The sequence below is a fragment of the Marmota marmota genome, unplaced genomic scaffold (assembly GCF_001458135.2).
Source record: "Marmota marmota marmota unplaced genomic scaffold, marMar, whole genome shotgun sequence".
Classification (NCBI taxonomy): domain Eukaryota; kingdom Metazoa; phylum Chordata; class Mammalia; order Rodentia; family Sciuridae; genus Marmota; species Marmota marmota.
The window spans coordinates 43,747,561-43,767,246 of NW_026000174.1; the positions used below are offsets into that span (position 1 = coordinate 43,747,561).

Below are 19,686 nucleotides of genomic sequence, written 5' to 3' on the forward strand. Positions count from 1 at the left end.
ACCCCACCTCTCAGCCATACTCACTTAGGACTTAGCCTCACAACAGGTAGTTGGTGCTGGATGAGCAATGTTGATATCTTCCATGCAGAAGTCCAGAGTAGAGTCTCTGCTGAGTTGGGAATAGGAAGAAAGGAGGAGTCTTAGTTTAAGACTCTCACCTTTCTTTTTTTTTTTTTCAGGGAGGGCTACCAAGGATTGAATTTAGGAGCACTCAACTACTGAGCCACATTCCCAGCCCTATTTTGCATTTTATTTAGAGACAGGGTCTTACTGAGTTGCTTAGTTCCTCGCTGTTGCTGAGGCTGGCTTTGAACTCACAATCCTCCTGTTTCAGTTTCCTAAGGAGCTAGGATTACAGATGTGCGCCACCACACCAGGCAAGACTCTCAGCTTTCTTACCCAATTTTCATACATTTTCTTACCACCATTTGACTCAGTTATCCCACTTCTCAGTTTATATCCAAAGGACTTAAAATCAGCATACTATAGTAACATGGCCACATCAATGTTTATAGCACCTCAATTCACAATAGCTAAGCTATGGAACCAAACTAAGTGCCTTTCAACAGATAAATGGATAAAGAAAATGTGGTATATATACAATGGAATATTACTCAGCCATTAAGAAGAATGAAATTATGGCATTTGCTGATAAATGGTTGGCACTGGAGAATATCATGCTAAGTGAAATAAGCCAATCCCCAAAAAACAAAGTTTGAAGGTTCTCTCTGATATGTGGATGCCAACACACAAGGAGGGAGAGTGGGGAGGGGAATAATAGGAGTCCATTGGATTAGACAAAGGGGAATGAAGGGACAGGAGTGGGGAGGAGAATAGGAAGGACATAACTTTCCTATGTTCATATATGAATACATGACCAGTGTAATTCATATCACGTACAACCACAAGAATGGGATCCTAATTAGAGTAAGTTACACTATGTGTGTGTGTGTGTGTGTGTGTGTGTGTGTGTATATATATATATATATATATATATATATATATATATATAAAATATGTCAAAATACACTCTACTGTCATGTATATCTAAAAAGAACAAGCAAAGAAAATTGTTGTTTACCCTTAGGACCAGAGGCGTTACATAGTTGTTTTCCACAAAATGATTTTACCATGTTCACTGGAGAGTAGACAGTGTCGTGATGGAAGTCAATCTTCAGCTGTCATTATCACCAGACAGGGTATTCAGGGGTTTCCCAGAAGACAGAAAGGAACCTTAGCTCAGCCTTTGCAGGCTCTTGATATGCATCGCTGAATTAAATTTCAGGACATGTCAAAAAGAGGCATAAGCAGGGCTTTATTCAGGAAAGTAAGGAAAAAATACTCAAGGGACAGAGAATGTAGGCCACCTCCAGTGTGGGGTATGTTTTGGGGGCCTCAGGCTCCTCTTCTTTGTTTTCTTTTGGTACTGGTGATTGAGCGAGGGGTGCTTAACCAACGAGCCATATCCCCAGCCCCTTATATTATTATTATTTTTTTATTTGGAGACAGGGTCTTGCTAAGTTGCTCAGAGTCTTGCAAAGATACTGAGGCTGGCTTTGAATTTATGATCCTCCTGCATTGGCCTCCAGAGCCACTGGGATTACAGGCATCCACCACCATGCCTGGCTCGGGTTCTTGTTTAAAGGAAACCTTTTAAATGATGAGCTGAGGAGTATGTGGGAGTGGCATCAGGCTGATACACTCAATTCTTTTGATCATGGAACACAGCATGGTTATGGTATTCTGGTTCTTTTCAGGATCTTTAGGTTGTCATTATCTAGTTAATGCATAACACATGGCATGTATCCCTGACATAGCTCTCTGCAATATTTTTCCCATTGGCCTTATTTAATTAGTCTAAAGAGAATATATTGTATAAGCTAGCAACCTATGTAGGCATTAATTAACTGGATTCACAAACCTCTAAAACTTATGGACCTTTTAAGAATTCAGACCTGAAGAAAAATAGGTCTGGGGAGCAGGTTTGGGAAGCCTTCAGAGTTACTGTTACAGTTTCTTTTCCCTCCCACAGTATCCTTCCTACCCATCCTTATTCTAGCCTACTTCATTATGGCTTTAAAATGTGTTTTAAAAAAATATTTATTTTTTAGTTGTAGTTGGACACAACACCTTTATTTCACTTGTTTATTTTGTTATGTGATGCTGAGGATCGAACCCAGGGTTTTGCACGTGTGAGGCGAGCGCTCTACCTCTGAGCTACAACCCCAGCCCTTAAATTTTTTTTTTTAAGAGAGAGAGAGAGAGAATTTTAACATTTATTTTTTAGTTTTTGGCGAACACATCATCTTTGTTTGTATGTGGTGCTGAGGATCGAACCCGGGCCGCATGCATGCCAGGCGAGCGCGCTACCGCTTGAGCCACATCCCCAGCCCAATGTTTTTTTTTTTTTTTAATGCAAAAAAAACCAAAAAAACAATACAATAGTTTATGTTTAAGTGTAAGGGTCTTTACACCATGTCTGCGTGTGATAAAAATAACAATTCTAATAATTATAAATAATAAATTAATATGAACAGTATATAATTTAAATGTAATAAGATAATAAATTTTCATGTTCATGTTTTTGGTGGTATTATTATAACATAAAAGGAAATACATATTTCTTTTATCTTTTATTTTTCCCTTGGTCCTTACTTTCATGTTCCATTTTTATTGTAAATACATATAATACTTATAAATATTAATCTTAATAGGGTCTGATTTTTTTATATCAGAGAACATCATCATCTTTTTCCCTCATTAGGAACTAAGAATTTGTTGAAATAAACACATTGACATAGTTAAGATCTTTAAAAAATATATTGAGACTACAGAAAAGTGATTTACTAAGTACACTGTATCCAGTTCTTCAATGAAAAGAACAGTGTCGTCATTGGATCAAGAACTTTTTGTTTTGAACTTTGAAGTTCCTACCTATCAGCCCCGTCATTGTTGACCTATTTATACATGCTGTAAGTGTTCATGCCCAAAGTGCTATGAGTGTGCTTTATTAAAGAAAGGAGATGATTAGCTAAGTGAGTACAATTTACTATTTCCTTTTGGCATATAAATACATTAACTTCTCAATTCAATCCATTAGAAACACTTAGTTTTTGGCTAACTGGAAAAGAATATTTGTAAACCGTTACCTAGTTTATTAATCCAGTAAGCCCCATTGTCTCAGATATGGGACACCTATAAAAACTTAAATTGAACAACAGATATAAAACTTATGGTAATTTTAAAATTAAATGTTGTTTATAGAGTTTTATTCTTTTGAGAAAAGTAATAGGTGAATGATTAGAGCATTTGAAAAAATATATATATATATAGGGCTGGGGATGTGGCTCAAGCGGTAGCGCGCTCGCCTGGCATGCGTGCGGCCCAGGTTCGATCCTCAGCACCACATACAAACAAAGATGTTGTGTCCGCCGATAACTAAAAACTTAAATATTAAAAAAATATATTTAGACTTCATGTATATATGAAAACATATATAAAGAATACATAAGCTCTAGATTTTTATTTATTTATTTATTTGGTACTGTTGAAGTCAAGGGTCCTTAACCACTGAGAAACGTCCCCAGCCCTTTTTTATATTTTATTTTGAGACAGGGTCTCAATAAGTTGCCTAGGGCTTCACTAAATTGTTGAGGCTGGCTTTGAACTTGCAATCTTCCTGCCTTAGCTTCCCAAGCTGCTGGAATTACAAGAGTGTGCCGCCATGCCCAGCTAGATTTTGGTTTCTAACCTATGTTAATGCACCTGTATCAATTTCATTGAAATATTCACAGAATTGAAAACTTGGGGATTAATGAGTTAAGGAGCCACTCACTATACATAAGGTACTCTGCTTCTGAGATATTTATAGCAATAGACTAAGATGATGATAGTTCAAAAATGATAATTAACTAGTAGTAAGAAGTACAAATAATTTGTTCTGGAGACCAGGGCCATCCTTTCTTTTCAGTACTTTAATAGTGCTTCATAGCTTGATATTCAATCTCATTTAAGGTAGCTACTGTTAGCCTACTTAGTAGATGAGGAAACTAGAGAAATTAAGTACATAACTTATAGCTATACAGTAGAGCTGAGTTTTGAATACAAGTCTTTTGACTCCATAGCTCATGTTCTTAGCAATGGAAAATTTAAGGTCCTTAATTCAGTGTTAGACACATTTGATAAACTCTATGAATATGTGTTCAAAGTACAAGTACCTAGCATTGAGCAAGTTTGATAATCTGTGACAGGAAATACTATTGACAACAACAGACCAATCTCTGGAGACATATTTTACACTTATATTATTATACTCTTATTATTAGAATTTTATGTTCAAATAAAAGGGATCAAAATTTTACAATGAACATATCCCAGAGACATCTCTCAAATACCACTTACTGAGCACATATATTTCAAAGTTATCACTATGCCACTGGTATTGACCGCTTTTAAGACAAAAGATTCACAAAATACTGTTTTTTAATTAAAATATAATTCACATGCTATAAAATTCCCCTTTAATGTCTACAGTCAAGCTGGCCCAAGTGCAGTGCTGTTTACAACTAAATGATCATAACCAGTTACAGATTTCTTTGTTCCTTTCTCCATTTCCACAGATTCACTTGACTAGACTTATTAATAAATAAATAAAAATGAAGTGTACAATTCAGTTGCTTTTAGTATATTTATAAGAGAACATTTTCTCTTTTTTGGTACCAGGGATTGAATCCAGGGGCGCTTAACCACTGAACCACATCCCCAGCCCTTTTTTATTAAATTTTTTTTAAATTTTGAGGCAGGGTCTCACTAAGTTGCTGAGGCTGGCTTTGAACTTGCAATCCTCCTGCCTCAGCTTCCTGAGCTGCTGGAATTACAGGTGTGCGTCACTGAACCCAGCTCTTTTTTTCAATTTTTTATTCTAATTTGTTACATATGACAGTGGAATGCATTACGATTCATATTACACATATAGAGCACACTTTTTCATATCTCTGGTTGTATACAAAGTATATTCACACCATTCATGTCTTCATACGTGTACTTTGGATAATGATGTCCATTTCATTCCACCATCATTTCTAACCCCATGCCTCCTCTCTTCCCCTCCTACCCCTCTACCCTATCTAGAGTTCATCTATTCCTCCCATGCCCCCCTCCCTACCCCACTATGAATCAGCCTCTTTATATCAGAGAGAACATTCGGTATTTGGGTTTTTGGGATTGGCTAACTTCACTTAGCATTATCTTCTCCAACGCCATCCATTTACCTGTAAATGCCATGATTTTATTCTCTTTTATTGCTGAGTAATATTCCATTATGTATATACACCACATTTTTAGAAATTCATTCATCTACTGAAGGACACCTAGGTTGGTTCCACAATTTAGCTATTGTGAATTGTGCTTCTATAAACATTGATGTGGCTGTGTCCCCGTAGTATGCTGTTTTTAAGTCCTTTGGGTATAGAACAAGGACAGGGATAGCTGGGTCAAATGGTGGTTCCATTTCCAGTTTTCCAAGAATTCTCCTTACTACTTTCCATATTGGGTTCACCAATTTGCAGTCCCACCAGCAATGTAGGAGTGTGTCTTTTTCCCCACATCCTTGCCAACACTTATTGTTGTTTGTATGCATAATAGCTGCCATTCTGACTGACATGAGATGAAATCTTAGAGTGGTTTTGATTTGCATTTCTCTAATTGCTAGAGATGATAAACATTTTTTCATATATTTGTTGATTGTATATCATCTTCTGAGAAGTGTCTGTTCAGGTCCTTGGCCCATTTATTGATTGGGTTATTTGTTTTTTGGTGTTTAGCTTTTTGAGTTCTTTATATGCCCTAGAGATTAGGGCTCTTTCTGATGCATGAGGGATAAAACTTTGCTCCCATTCTGTAGGCTCCCTATTCACCTCACTGATTGTTTCTGAGAGGAAACGTTTTAATTTGAATCCATCCTATTTATTGATTCTTGATTTTAATTCTTGTGCTATAGGAGTCTTATTAAGGAAGTTGGGACCTAATCCCACATAATGGAGATTAGGGGCTACTTTTTTTTTTCTATTAGATGCAGAGTTTCTGGTTAAATTCCTAGGTCCTTGATCCACTTTGAGTTTTGTGCATGGTGAGAGATTAGGGTTTAATTTCATTTTGTTGCATATGGATTTCCAGTTTTCTCAGCACCATTTGTTGAAGAGGCTGTCTTTTCTCCAATGTATGTTTTTGGCACCTTTGTCTAATATAAGATAACTGTAATTATGTGGGTTTGTCTCTGTGTCCTCTATTCTGTACCAGTCTGTTTTGGTGCCAATACCATGCTGTTTTTGTTACTACTGTTAAGGTCTAGTATAGTGATTCCACCTGCTTCATTCTTCTTGTTAAGGATTGCTTTAGCTATTCTGGGTCTCTTATTTTTCCAGATGATTTCATGACTGCTTTTTCTATTTGTACCCAACTCTTATATTGTGGTGCTGGGATTTAACCAAATGGAACTCTATCACTGAGCTACATCCCCAAACTTTTTATTTTTTATTTTGAGACAGGATCTCACCATGTTGCCCAGGCTAGCCTCAAACTTGAGATGCTTCTGACTTGCTGGGCTCACAGCATGCACCACCATACCTGGCTTTAAAATATATTTTAAATTGGTATATATTTTTTAACATAGGGAGAAATAGTAGTTCAATATCCTGTTAAGCCATTGCAGTACCCTGATTGCTTTCTATTAAATCATCTGATAAATAGCAGAAATAATGATTTTAGCAAAAATTGCTGTTTGTTCAAAACAAATGCTGTAGTAATTACAACAATATGGTGCTGGCATCAAGTCAGACACATAGACCAATGGAACAGAAGAGTGAGCACAGAAGTAAACCCTCAAGTATATGGTATAATGACTTTTTAAAAAAAATATTTTTTAGTTGTCAATGGACCTTTATTTTTATCTTTTTATATGTGGTGCTGAGAATTGAACTCAGTGCCTCACATATGCCAGGCAAGTGCTCTAACACAGCTATAATCCCAGCCTTTGGTATAATGACTTTTGACAAGTGTGCCAAACCACACTGTAGGGAAAGACTCTTAAACAATGTTTAGAAAGCTAGCTCCTTACTTTACACCATATGCAAAATTAATTCAAAATGGATTGCTGACATAAATGTATGACCTAAAAAATAAAATTCTCAAAAAACTAAACAAAACAAAACAAAACAAAAAAACTTTACAAGAAGAAAAGAAACGAAAACATTTATAAAACTCCTGGCTGGGCATGGTGGCGCATGCCTGTAATCCCAGTGGCTTGGGAGACTGAGACAGGAGAATCGTGAGTTCAAATCCAGCCTCAGCAACAGTGAGGTACTAAGAGAGCCACAGTTTAGTCAGAATGATGCCTGAGGTGAGGCAAAGAACCTCACCCCCCCACTGGCACCAAGGCCAAATTTGGGGGCCAACAGAGGTGAGGCAAAGAACCTCACCCCCTCACTGGTGCAAAGGCCTATCCACAAGTATGGCTGTATGCTGGACCAGTAGCCAATGACGGGTAAGATCCAATTACAATGGTACCAACCTAAGACAGGAGGCTGACGCCTTGAGGTCAGCTCATCCGATGACGGGTAAGGACCATATGTAGTATTGGACAACCTAAGACAGGCATGGTCCCTAAGCCACATGCTTGTTGTTTAATTAAACAGAAGGGGGGAGATGTTGAGAGCCACAGTTTAGTCAGAATGATGCCTGGCATTTTTGCCAGAGGGAATGGTTGAAAGGTGACCCTGCTCCGGGATTAGGGCAGCTTTTCCTCGTCACTCACTCCCGAGTGTCCCGGGGTTCCCCGACGGGCCACCAAATAGCGCAGTCTGGCTGGGCACAAAATAACCAAGCCGCCACAAAGCCTTGTAGATTCAAACAGCAACTCTTTATTCCCGAACTCTCACTGGCACTCTACACACACTCCCGGGAACACACTGCCTCCACCAGGCTCCGCACGCCAATTCTCTCAGAACCCTGAGAGACTCCAAAGTAGTGGGCGCCCGAGGCAGCAGGACCCGCCCTAATCCTGGAGCCTTCCCTATTCCCAGCAGGATCCGCCCTAATCTGGAAGACGCCCTAATCTGGGAGCCACCCTAATCCCGGAGCAGGGTCACCTTTCAACCATTCCCTCTGGCAAAAATGCCAGGCTTCATTCTGACTAAACTGTGGCTCTCAACAAAGCAACTCAGTGAGACCCTGTCTCTAAATAAGATACGAAATTGGGCTGGGGATGTACCTCTAGTTCAACCCCCACTACCATCAATCAATCAATCAATCTATCTATCTCCTGGAAGAAAACAAGGGGAAAGCTTCTTGACACTGTCCTCGGCAATGTTTTTTTTTGTATATGACACCAAAAACACAGGCAAACAAAAGCAAAAATAGATGATTGGGATTACATCAAACTTAATGACTTCCTCACATCAAAGGAAATAATTATCAGAGTGAAAAGCCAATCCTGGAAGAGGGTTATGATTTCTAATTGTAAAGTATATAATGGGATAAAAATTGCAATTTACAAATCTGATAAAGATAATATTCCAACTATATGAAGAAGTACAACTTAACAATAACAGTCCAACTAAAAAGTGGGCAAAATACCCAATCAGATATTTCTCCAAAAAATATATACAAATGGCCAACAAGCATATGAAAAGATGCTCAACATCACTAATCATTAAAACAATGCAAATTTGTTAAAAAAGGAAAAGCAGAACAGGTGTCAGCAAGAATGTAGAAAAATTGAAACTTTTGTGCAATACTGGTGGGAATATGGAATGACAAGACACCAGGGAAAACAGTATGGAGGTTCCTCAAAAAACTTAACACAGAATTGCCATATGATTCAGGAATCTCACTTCTTGGGAAAAGTGATTTTTTTTCCGCCAATGGTAGAGATCCAAGTCAAGACTCCCTGCATGCTAGACAAGCACTCTACTGCTGAGCTACGCCCCCAGCCCTTAAAGTCGAATCTTTTTTTTTTTTTTTTTAAAGAGAGAGGGAGAGAGAGAGGGAGAGAGAGAGAATTTTTTTTAGTATTTATTCTTTAGATTTCAGCAGACACAACATCTTTGTTTGTATGTGGTGCTGAGGATCGAACCTGGGCCGCACGCATGCCAGGCGAGCACGCTACCACTTGAGCCACATCCCCAGCCCTTAAAGTCAAATCTTGAAAAGATATTTGCACACCTACAAGCATTGCAGCATTAGTTACAGTAGTCAAGAGATGGAAGCAGCTCAAATACTCATTGGTAGACGAATGGATAAAGAATGTGATACGTTCCTAGGATGGAATACTGTTCAGGTTTTTTTAAAAAAGAAGATGGAGATGGGCGCAGTGATGTGTGCCTGTGCCTGTAGTCCCAGCTATTGGGGAGGCTGAGGCAAGTGGACGGCTTGAACCTAAGAGTTAGAGGCCAGCCTGGGCAACCTTAAAGCTTTGGACTGACAAAAAAAATTATAAAGCAATAAAATAAAACATCTCTGAGAGTGTGGTATAGTTCAGGGGTACAGCGCTTCCTTAGCATGAGCAAGGTGCTAGGTTGGGTCCCTAGAACTCAAAAAAGAAAGAAAGAAAAGGAAAGGACAAAACAAAACAATTTTTTTCTTTCTTTGTTTCACTTATCACTGTTTACATTGCTAGAAAACAGAAGTGGTTTTTTTTTTTTGTTTTTTTTTTTAGGGCAGTACCAGAACAGATTAGTGAATCATAAACTTTCTGTTCTGTTTCCTACATTCAGACAATTTGATTTTAGGCCAGTTTTGATCAAGTGAAATTCTTCCCAAGTGCTAAACAAACTGATTTGACACACCTGTTTGAGAAATAACAATCAATTTAATTTTAAAGTCTGTAAGTGATTAAAAAGACACTGCAAAAAATTACAACTTAGGTGCATGGTGCTGATAGTTTTTTGTTTAATTTTGGCTGTTTGTTTGAACCCAGGGGCACTTAACCACTGGGATCTATCCCCAGCTCTTTTTTATTTTGAGACAGGGTTTCCTTAAGTTGCTGAGGCTTCCTTTTGAATATGTGAAGTTCCTGCCTCAGCCTCCCAAGTCACTACAGTTACAGGCATGTGCTACCACACCTAGCTCTGATAGTTATAGTACAGGAAGAAAGAAAAAAGGTCAAAGGCTGCACAACTGTGCATCAGGTTGATCCGAAAGGGATGAAAACTTCCTTTCACATTATAAACTGACTGTGATACTTGTTAGTTTTGAGAGGAATACTTTCAGTGCTTCCTAAACATTAAATTTACAAAAGTATTAAGCTGATGTGTGTGTATGTGTGTTTCTAGTGTTGGGGTGCAAACATAGGGCCTTGCACATGTGGGGCAAGCATTCAACCACTGAGCTACACCCCCAGCCTGAAGGTGATTTTTTTTTTTTTTAAAGCTCTGGATTTCAATGAAGACAACAAGCAAAAGTATCCACTACATGCCTATACTACACAGATATTAAAAGAAATATGAGAGGTTAAAGTATGCTCCCTGCCCTGGACAATATTTCAGTTTTGTTAGGCACTCAAGATGTATTTGTGCTGAAATAATTAGAAAGTAAATATACGACTGGGGACTGAATAGTACATTTGAATAAGTGCCATAAATGATAGAGGGAATGTATCAGGCAACCTTGAAAAACATGTGATGAAGAAGTAGGATAGGAAAGGGGTTAGGCCACCAGGTTGAAACATAGGCAGAGAAGAGAATCCTAGTATTCCAGATGGGGTAGGCAAGGATAGCAAAAGCTAGTAGAAAATTCGTTGAAATGTTACATAAAGTATCAAAATGGTCACTGAGGTCACCTGCCTTTTTCAAAAGGCCAAGATTTATTTTCCACAACAGGGCCACTTTTTTCCCCCTCCTAACCAGTACAACTACACAGTATTCATTTAGTCATGCAGGGTGGGAAAGACTAAAGTTAACTGGTGTACTGGGAGACTGAAATTTGTCCCGAGTTGAATCTTCTCTGTGAACAGCAGACATTGGAGAAGTTACAAAGAAAATTCCCTGAACAGGAGAGAGAACGGGTTTTATATCCACCAGGGGGAGACCACATTAAAAAGTGCCAGCAGAGCTGGCAACCTTTTCTAACGCTTTTTTCCCTCATGCAGCAATTATCCCTCATGTCCTACCCACTAAACCTAAATCCCTAAGGTCACAGCTTCTTATTATGTATTCTCTGAAACAACTACATATAAGATATTTTTCTAACAAGCAACGAACATCCATTTAAATACCATGCTAATTTATACCCAGACCCCACACACGCATCCTCCTGTTAATTTAATGTGTACCAAACGTAGAAAATCACTGTAAAAAGCAAGTATCTGGCCATTTGGTTCTTGGTCTTTTAGATCATCTTTTCAGAGGTGCTCCAGCACTGAACTCCTGGATTTCCAGCCTCAACTTCCCAAGTAACTAGGGTGCTTTCCTTCAAGAGCCTTTCCTCTCCTTTCCTGTCTTTGCTCTAACCCTTCTTTTCCCACAGCAAACCAGGTCCCTATTCACCTGACCCTGAGTTACTTTGAAATCAACACAGATTCCTTTGGCAGCCAGTCCCGTGGTCTTTAGTTGCTGCCCTCCTGTGACCTCTAGACATTGCTCTCCTGAGTCAGGAGGATTTATTTGTTCTTAACAGGGAGGGGATGCATGAAAAACTCAATGCATTTATTACTATGACGTAATCTTAAGCATTTATATTCCAGGCCCAATTGCTAAGTGCCGAACATGGATTGGTTCGTGTAAACCTCAGAAAAAGTTCGGTGAAGCGGGTACTAATTACTACTCCCGCGTCCCAGATGAGGACACTGAGGCACAGGGCAGTGAAGCACTTGCTGGATCCTCGAGGCAAGGCACTGCGCAATGTGCTTTGAATCCAGCTGGTCTGGGCCGCGGCTCAGGGCCGGTGCGGATTCGCAAGGATCCGCCCAGTGAAACGCTTTACCTAGCCGCGGCTTTCTCGGTGGCTGGCCCGAGGCGTCTTGTGCCGAGGCGGCCGCAGGTTCCACGCCTCCCCCAGGAGGCACGTAACGGACAGGGGCGGGGCCTGATGGAGCCCNGCTGTGTCCCCGGCGGGCGCCCCCGCGGTGCGGGAGGTTCCTCTCCGTTGGTGGGCTGCGGCCGGCTTTTTAGTAAGTCACCGAAACTTGAACCGCTCCGTGCGTTGGTCTCTGTGCGGGCTACTTGCCAGGCACCGGCCGTGGATGTCGCGGAGAGGCTCCTCGTGGTGAGGTTGTGTGGAATTTGGGAATTTCTTTGGTCCTTGTCTCGAGCACATACCTGACTACACAGTAGTAGTAGACCTTTCTGGGAGTCATGAGAATTTTCTGTTATAAGTTTTCCAGGAAGATCTTAGTCTTAAAGGTATTTTTTTTTAAAACATTTTCTGTGTAAACAGTACTTAAGCGAATTGAAGTTTTTAGTCTTTTATTTCTTTAATAATTACATGACATTAGGAGATAAGATGGTGACTTCTGCTACTGTAGTTTTGGGGGGGTTGGTTTAGGATTTTTGTTTCTTAAGATGTTTTAACAAATGAACAGAATCAGATGATCGGCTCTCAAATTTTGACCCTAACATATCTACAACTCAGTAAATAGGGTGACTCAGATGACTCTTAATGATATTCAGATAACACTTGGCTTTTTTGAGGGGTGAACGACTCCTCTTTCAGGCCAAATGGGTGCATCTCAGTGGCCCCCCTTTCTTGTGTTTGACTTACTAATTAATGCTCCTTTTAATCTTCAAGATGCTAATGATGAATTGTGATAGAGAACAACTTTTCATTTGTGCTTTCCTAAAACAGATTATAATATTAACCATATTCTGCTCCCACTTAGAGGAATAAGGACATAAGACTATCTTTTTGATTACATTGTGAAGAGAAGGAAAACATTAAAATGAAGGAATTTAAAAACAAATAATAGTAAAACAGTTTTGAGACAGCATTAGGCTCGGAGTGAATTAAATTTTCCAAATTTCACCTGATTCAAAACATGGTGCTCCATGTCTCCTCTAACTGCTGAAATGTCAATTCTGGGCTTTAGGCATTTTTGAACAAGTTCTTAGATGGTGTGAGGGAGTATGTATTCAAAATTGAAGTAGGTGACATACTAGTTAGTGGATTTTTGAATCACAGAGAAAGACCACTGTCTTCTACACCAGGTGCAGTGGGCAGTTATGGGCTCACTGCTTGTTCTCATTTGTTTTGCTAGCTGCACCTGGAATTTCTACTTGTTAGCATTTGTTAATCCCTCTTCCACCCTTGAGTTAGTTGCCTTTCCTCAGTCCTAGTGAGCAAGGAGCTAAGGATTCTTGGGTCTTTGCCATTCCCTGTGTGCTCTGGCAAGCAGCTTTGTACTTTTCCTTCTCCACAGATTAGTAACTCTTTAATACCTTGAGGGCTATAATAACCGAGGACTTGATTTTTGTAGAAGAAATTAGGTTTATATGCTAACCTTCAGCCAGTATTTCAAAGATCCTTGTCTTCTAATATACACATACAGGAAAGTGGAATGTTATCTTGTTATCCCTTTATGATGTAACCTAATTCTTTGAATTTGCCTGGTATCACTTTCCAGGGAGCTCAAAGTACTTCCCATATGCTCCCATTAATCTGTGTGAATTAAATAGGGGCCATTGCTTAGCATATCTTAAAATTGCTTTTGTTAGCAAAGGTTTATTTTGCATATTTTACCTGTCTGCAAGTAAAGTGATAGAGTGCTTGCCTCTTTTCAGAGGCAGCTTCATCACATCTCTAATAACAAATAGGAGAAAGATAAATTTTGAACTACCAAAACAAATATCCAGTAAAAGTGTTGCAATCCTAATATCAGTAGTATAGGAAGTTGTTTTTTTTTTTTTCTCCAATCATAGATACCAGTTTTAACACGCTCAGATACAATTCTGCTTACATTTGTCTGTTTTCATGAAGTTTGGGTTATTGCCCAATAAATGTAGTTCTTTCCTTTGTTTTTTCAAATTCTGTATTGTTTTAAACTCCTGAAAAAAATGGTTCTTTTTATTTTTGGTTCTGGGGATTGAACTCGGGGACACTCAACCACTGAGCCACATCCCTATTTTGTATTTTGTTTTAGAGACTAAGCCTTGCTTAGTGCCTTGCTTTTGCTGAGGCTGACTTTGAACTCATGATTCTCTTACCTTCTGAGCCACTGGGATTACTGGCATGCACCACTGCACCCGCCATCAAAAAAAATGCTTCTTAAATACAATTTTCTGCTGTCCTTCTTTTTCCCCCTTCCTCTCCCCTCCCATCACTTATACGTGACTGCATGACCAATGTGATTCTGCAACCTGTACATTCAGAAAAATGACAAATTCTATCCATCTGATTCGAATGTATGATATGTCAAGATAATTGTACTTTCATGTGTAACTAATTAAAATAAATTAAAAAATCCAAATAGTTAGTATAAGACACTGTACTCTGAGCCATATTTTTCTTAGTGATAAGCAATGATTTGTCCTAAGCATAAAATAAGGTTTTTAGATGCAATGTAAATTAAAAAAAAAAAATGTAAATTTGTTTTCCTCACCTTCATAGAACTATAATATAAAACTCATCTTAAAAAATAAAATTTTCTTAAGTTCAGAATGGTTTAGGATTAATAAATTTATTTGAATTCCTTCCAGAGCTTAACATCATTACCCAGGTGGAAGAAGGTAAAAATTAAGTTCCTTGGGGAAGGGGGGACTGTATCCTGAGTTCAGAGAAAGGAAGAGGAAGAAGAGTACCTCCTTTCTTTCTTTCTTTCTTTTTTTTTTAATAAATATAAAACTTTATAATAGACTTACAAAAAATCATAGTTAGTGCAAAGAGGGCTGGGGTTGTGGCACAGTGATAGAGTGCTTGCCTAGAATGTGTGAGGTACTGGGTTTGATCCCTAGCACCACGCAAACATGAATAAATAAAATAAACATATTGTGTCCATCTACAACTAAAAAAAAAAAAAAAGTACATAGAGTTCCCACATACCCTATACTTAGTTTCTTCTGTTATCTTACATGAATATGGTCCATCTGGCACTTTAATGAACCAATATTAATACATGGTTATGAACTAAAAGGTCCATACTTTACTCAGATTTTCTTAGTTTTTCCCAGTGCCCTTTTTCTCTTTCAGGATCCCATCCAGGATATTACATTGCATTGAGTTGTCATACTTTCTTAGGCTCTTCCAGACTGCCCCTCAACATTTTCTGTGGGTGTGTTTCTGGCATTTGTACCCAGGGTTGCTCTTCCTACTGAGCTATATCCCCAGCCTCCTTTTTTAGTTTGAGGCAGAGTCTGGCTACATATCCAGGCAGGGCTGGCTTTGAATTTTCAGTCCTCCTGCCTCAGCCTCCCGAGTAGCTGGGGATTTTAGGCATGTGTCTCCTTTTTTAATGAAACATCTGTTCATTGCCGAACACTGTTAGCCACATTAAGATATCTTATCTCATAACCCTCACAGTAACTTAGAGAAGCAGAGTGATCTCTTCTTGAAAAAGCAACATAAGAGTTAGGCAGTTTGCCCAAGTTCATATTATTAGTAAATGATGGACCAAAGAGTGGAACACAGGTCTCTGGGACTCCAAAGTCCATGCCGATCTTACTCTTTATATTCTTAGCACCCAGCACTGTGCCTGCTGTGTTAGCACAGTTGTTTACATCTGAACAATATTGGGTCAACCCAGGCATTCATAATCTGGGCACTATTGACATACTCTTCGTTGTGGGAACTGTCCTGTGCATTGTAGCATATTTAGTAGCATCCCTGGCCTCTGTTCATTAAATGCCAATAACACTATCTGCCCCATTGTGATAATTAGAAATGTCTCTAGACATGCCCTGGGAGGGTTAAATGATCCATTGAGAACCACTTCATAGCGCTTTTTTTTTTTTTTTTTTTTTTTAAAGAGAATTTTTTAATATTTATTTTTTAGTTATCGGCGGGCACAGCATCTTTGCTTGTATGTGGTGCTGAGGATCAAACCCGGGCCGCACGCATGCCAGGCGAGCGCGCCACCGCTTGAGCCACATCCCCAGCCCTCATAGCGCTTCTTTAAAAATACTTTTATAAACTGGGCACAGTGGCACGGGCCTGTAATCTCAGTGGCTCTGGAGGCTGAGGCAGGAGGATCTCGAGTTCAAAGCCCGCCTTAGAAATAGGCCCTGAGCAACTTACTGAGATCCTGTCCTAAAATAAAAAGGGCTGGAGATGTGGCTTAGTGGTTAAGTACCCTTGGGTTCAATCCCCTGTACCACACGCACAAAAAAAGCTTTTATAAAAAGAAGGGGAGGAACTCTACCTTTTTTTTTTTCCTTAGGGGGTTCGGGATTTAGCTCAATGGCAGAACGTTTGGCTAGCATACACAAGAACCTGGGTTTGATCCCCAGCACTCCCCTTCAAATAAATGTTTTTGGTAGTTAACAATAATCTACAACTAATAAATATTCATTGACCAGTTGTTTTATGTTGTGGTCCTTGGCCTCTGTAAAGCAAAATATCTATAAATTATAAGGAAAATTGAAAGAAATAGGGCTCTAACTCACTGTTTATTAAAGTTTTATGGAAAAAGGATGAGTTATCAGAATTTTTTTAATTCAGTCTAAAGCCTAAGAATATAAACTAGATTGTTATATGCTCATTTAGAGGTAGTATATTTTGGAAATTGTGTGCATGGTTACCTTACACTGGAACCCAGTTATACTTATGCATTGATCATCTGAGGATTTAATATAATCTCACCATTGGAAGAAATTATAGAATTGTTTACCCTAAAGTAGGTTTTCACAGTAAGACTAGCGCTGTTGACTGCATGGATCATGGATGGTTGATGTGGATTATCTCCTCCTAACTTTTTTTTTTTTTTAAGTACTGGGGATTGAACACAGGGTGCTTAACTGCTGAGCCATATCCCCAGGCCTTTTTATTTTTTATTTTGGGACAAGGTCTCACTAAGTTGCTTAGGGCCTCACTAAGTTGCTGAGGCTGACTTTGAACTTGCATCCACCATGCCTGGCTTCTTTGTAACTTTTGAGTGAGTGTAATTTCTTGACATATCTGCTTTATAACTTGAGTTTAAAGGGATTAAAAGTAATAACTTGACTATTTAGTGTGCATTCTAGAAGTGAAGATAATTAGTATTTCACATACATATCAGGGTTCAATATTATCTGGGAAATTTAACTTTCTTTATTGTTGGTAAACTTTTTTGGATAGCGTCCACGTTTGTGTGAAGGACAGGTCTTGTTTTTTCAAGCAGATAAAGATGAAACTGCTGAAAAAGCAAGTAAATGATTAACAAGTCTAGATTTGATCTAGTGTTTAAGAGCATATTTTATGCTAGAAATCTAGTTTAAAAATAATCTGAGTATTTTATTAGACCACTTTCTGAGTTTTGTGTGTAGTAAGGTGGAATTTGTCCCCATGTTTCATTTCTTACCTATTGGTCTGTCTTTTTTCTATTGGGGAGGGTGCTGGGGATTGAACTCGGGGGCACTCAATCATTGAGCCACATCCCCAGCCCTATTTTGTATTTTATTTAGAGACAGGGTCTCACTGAGTTGCTTAGGGCCTCAATAAATTGCTGAGGCTCACTTTGAACTCATGATCCTCCTGCCTCAGCCTCCCAAGCCCCTGGGATTACAGGCATGTGCCACCTTGCCAAGCTTGGTTTGTCATAGTCTATCTGGTATCCCCAGTCTGTATCTAAATGCACAAGTTACAACTTCAGTCTTTAAATTTTTATAAATCCAAGTAGTGTAGACCTGAAACCAATCTTGAACACAGGGTTCAATTGTTATGTCAGTAGATGAAGAAACCAATTTATAGACATTAAATTTCTTACCCAGGATTATGAAGCTGGTTTCTAGACCCTTAGATTCCACTTGTCATGATACTTTTAGAAAATGCTTGGGGCTGGGGATGTAGCTCACAGTGTCCCTGAGCTCAATCCCCAGTATCGCCGAAAAAAAAAAATGCTTGACCATCTATTCATAAGAAAACCTCAAGATGTAGATAGTGATGAATTTTAATGAGTTATCCACCTCATATGCAAGTGAGGTTTGTGGACAAGCTGAAGCTTAGATCCTGATTGCTAGACTTAACAAAACATTCATTCTATATTTCTGATCTCTTGAATCCTGTTTAGAAATCACAGTAAGTCATTTTCCTAGACTGTGGGGTGCTACACTAATATTCATTTCAGCTCTTAGATGATGATAAGTACATATTAGACCCGCATGTGGGGGATCTATATCCAACTTGTGAAGTCAGCATTAAAAAAAAACAAAACAAAAAAAAACAAACAGGTTATCCTGTTGTGGGTTTTGGCACATTTACTTGTCAAGTCCAGGGTATGTTATGAACATGTATGAACATGAGCTAGTTTGGGTCTGTGGGTGGTGATGCTTGAGGGGAAATATTCCAGATGCAAAGGTTGGGAATTAATAGTCAATGAGCACAAAGGGGACCTGAAAGGGCTGAATTGTATCATGCCTGAGGACTCTGGGAGCATGTGGCTCACAGGTACCCACTCTTCTGCTCTAACCTGTTCTTTAATCTTTTATATAGTGTTATCCAACCCAAAGAACTTCCTGATTTCCCACATTTAAGCCACAAACTTATAAGGGGGAATTTATTCTTTACCTCTTAATTCCCTGTAAATACTACCCTTTTTCATGTCATTGAGGCTGTATTTTCCTCCCTCTCAACCCCCTTCAGTTGTTTTATTAATCTCAAATAAGTGACTTTGCCTTATCTTTTAGGATTTGTATAGCTCAGATGTTAAGACTGTGTGTTTCATCTTTAATATTATCACTAGCCCAGCCAGGTATGGTGCTATCCACCATGCGGCCTGCGCATTGGTTTCATTAATGAGGTTCTTGGCATAAAAGTTAGCTAGCAGAGATCGAAATAAAACACACAGACTCAGTTACCTTTTTCTATGACCAGGTCCCAGACGGCTCCCCTCTCTGGCTCCAACCTCGAACCTCCCACCTGTAGGGCAGCAAGGATTACTCAGGGCTAGCAGGAGAGAGAGCGAGCAGCACGCCAGGGAGTAGCCTTTTATTGGGGAACAAGAAATTCAGGGGATAATTCCATCCAATGAAGGTTGAGGGGGGCCGCACTCCAAGGTCAGGGTCAGTGATTGGGCCCCCGGGGTCAGTGGTCAGTCACACCCCCACAGGGACGGGTTCTCTCATCAGGAGAGGGCCGGGAAAGTTCCGACTCAGCCAGAAGCCTCAGACCCAAACCGGGAGTCGCCCAGTCACATGTGAGGATGGCTCTCCACAGTGGTACACAGCTATTGGAGAGGAAGAAGTGGGAGAATAGCTTGAACCCTGGAATTCAGGACCAGCTGGGCAACATAGTAAGACCTATCTCTTTTTAAAAAATCATTAGCCTAGAAGTCTGTTTCACTGGTACCTAAAAGGGAGTCTCATAGTTCCAACTTGGAATCTTGTCTGTCTTCCTGTCTTACCCTTATGTACTGGAGATAGTATTTATTCTGGAATGTTTGATATGTTACCTTATTTTAGGAGTTGTGGCTGTTTTTACATACCTTGGTTAAGGATTCAGATCCTAGAGTTGTTTTGTTTCTTCTAATCTTTTTGGTTTTCTTTCTTTCTTTTTTTTTTTTTTTTTTTT

General features: G+C 39.2%; 1 protein-coding gene across 1 annotated transcript in view; it reads left to right on the top strand.

The window, feature by feature from the left end:
• The first annotated feature begins 12,066 nt into the window (after nucleotides 1-12,066).
• The window catches only part of Depdc7 (DEP domain containing 7), a 21,297-nt gene continuing 13,677 nt past the window's right edge, over nucleotides 12,067-19,686 (top strand). The window contains exon 1 of the mRNA XM_048788210.1: nucleotides 12,067-12,163. Within this exon, the coding sequence (XP_048644167.1) occupies nucleotides 12,082-12,163 (82 nt within the window). The 5' untranslated portion in view covers nucleotides 12,067-12,081. The remainder of the gene's footprint in view (nucleotides 12,164-19,686) is intronic.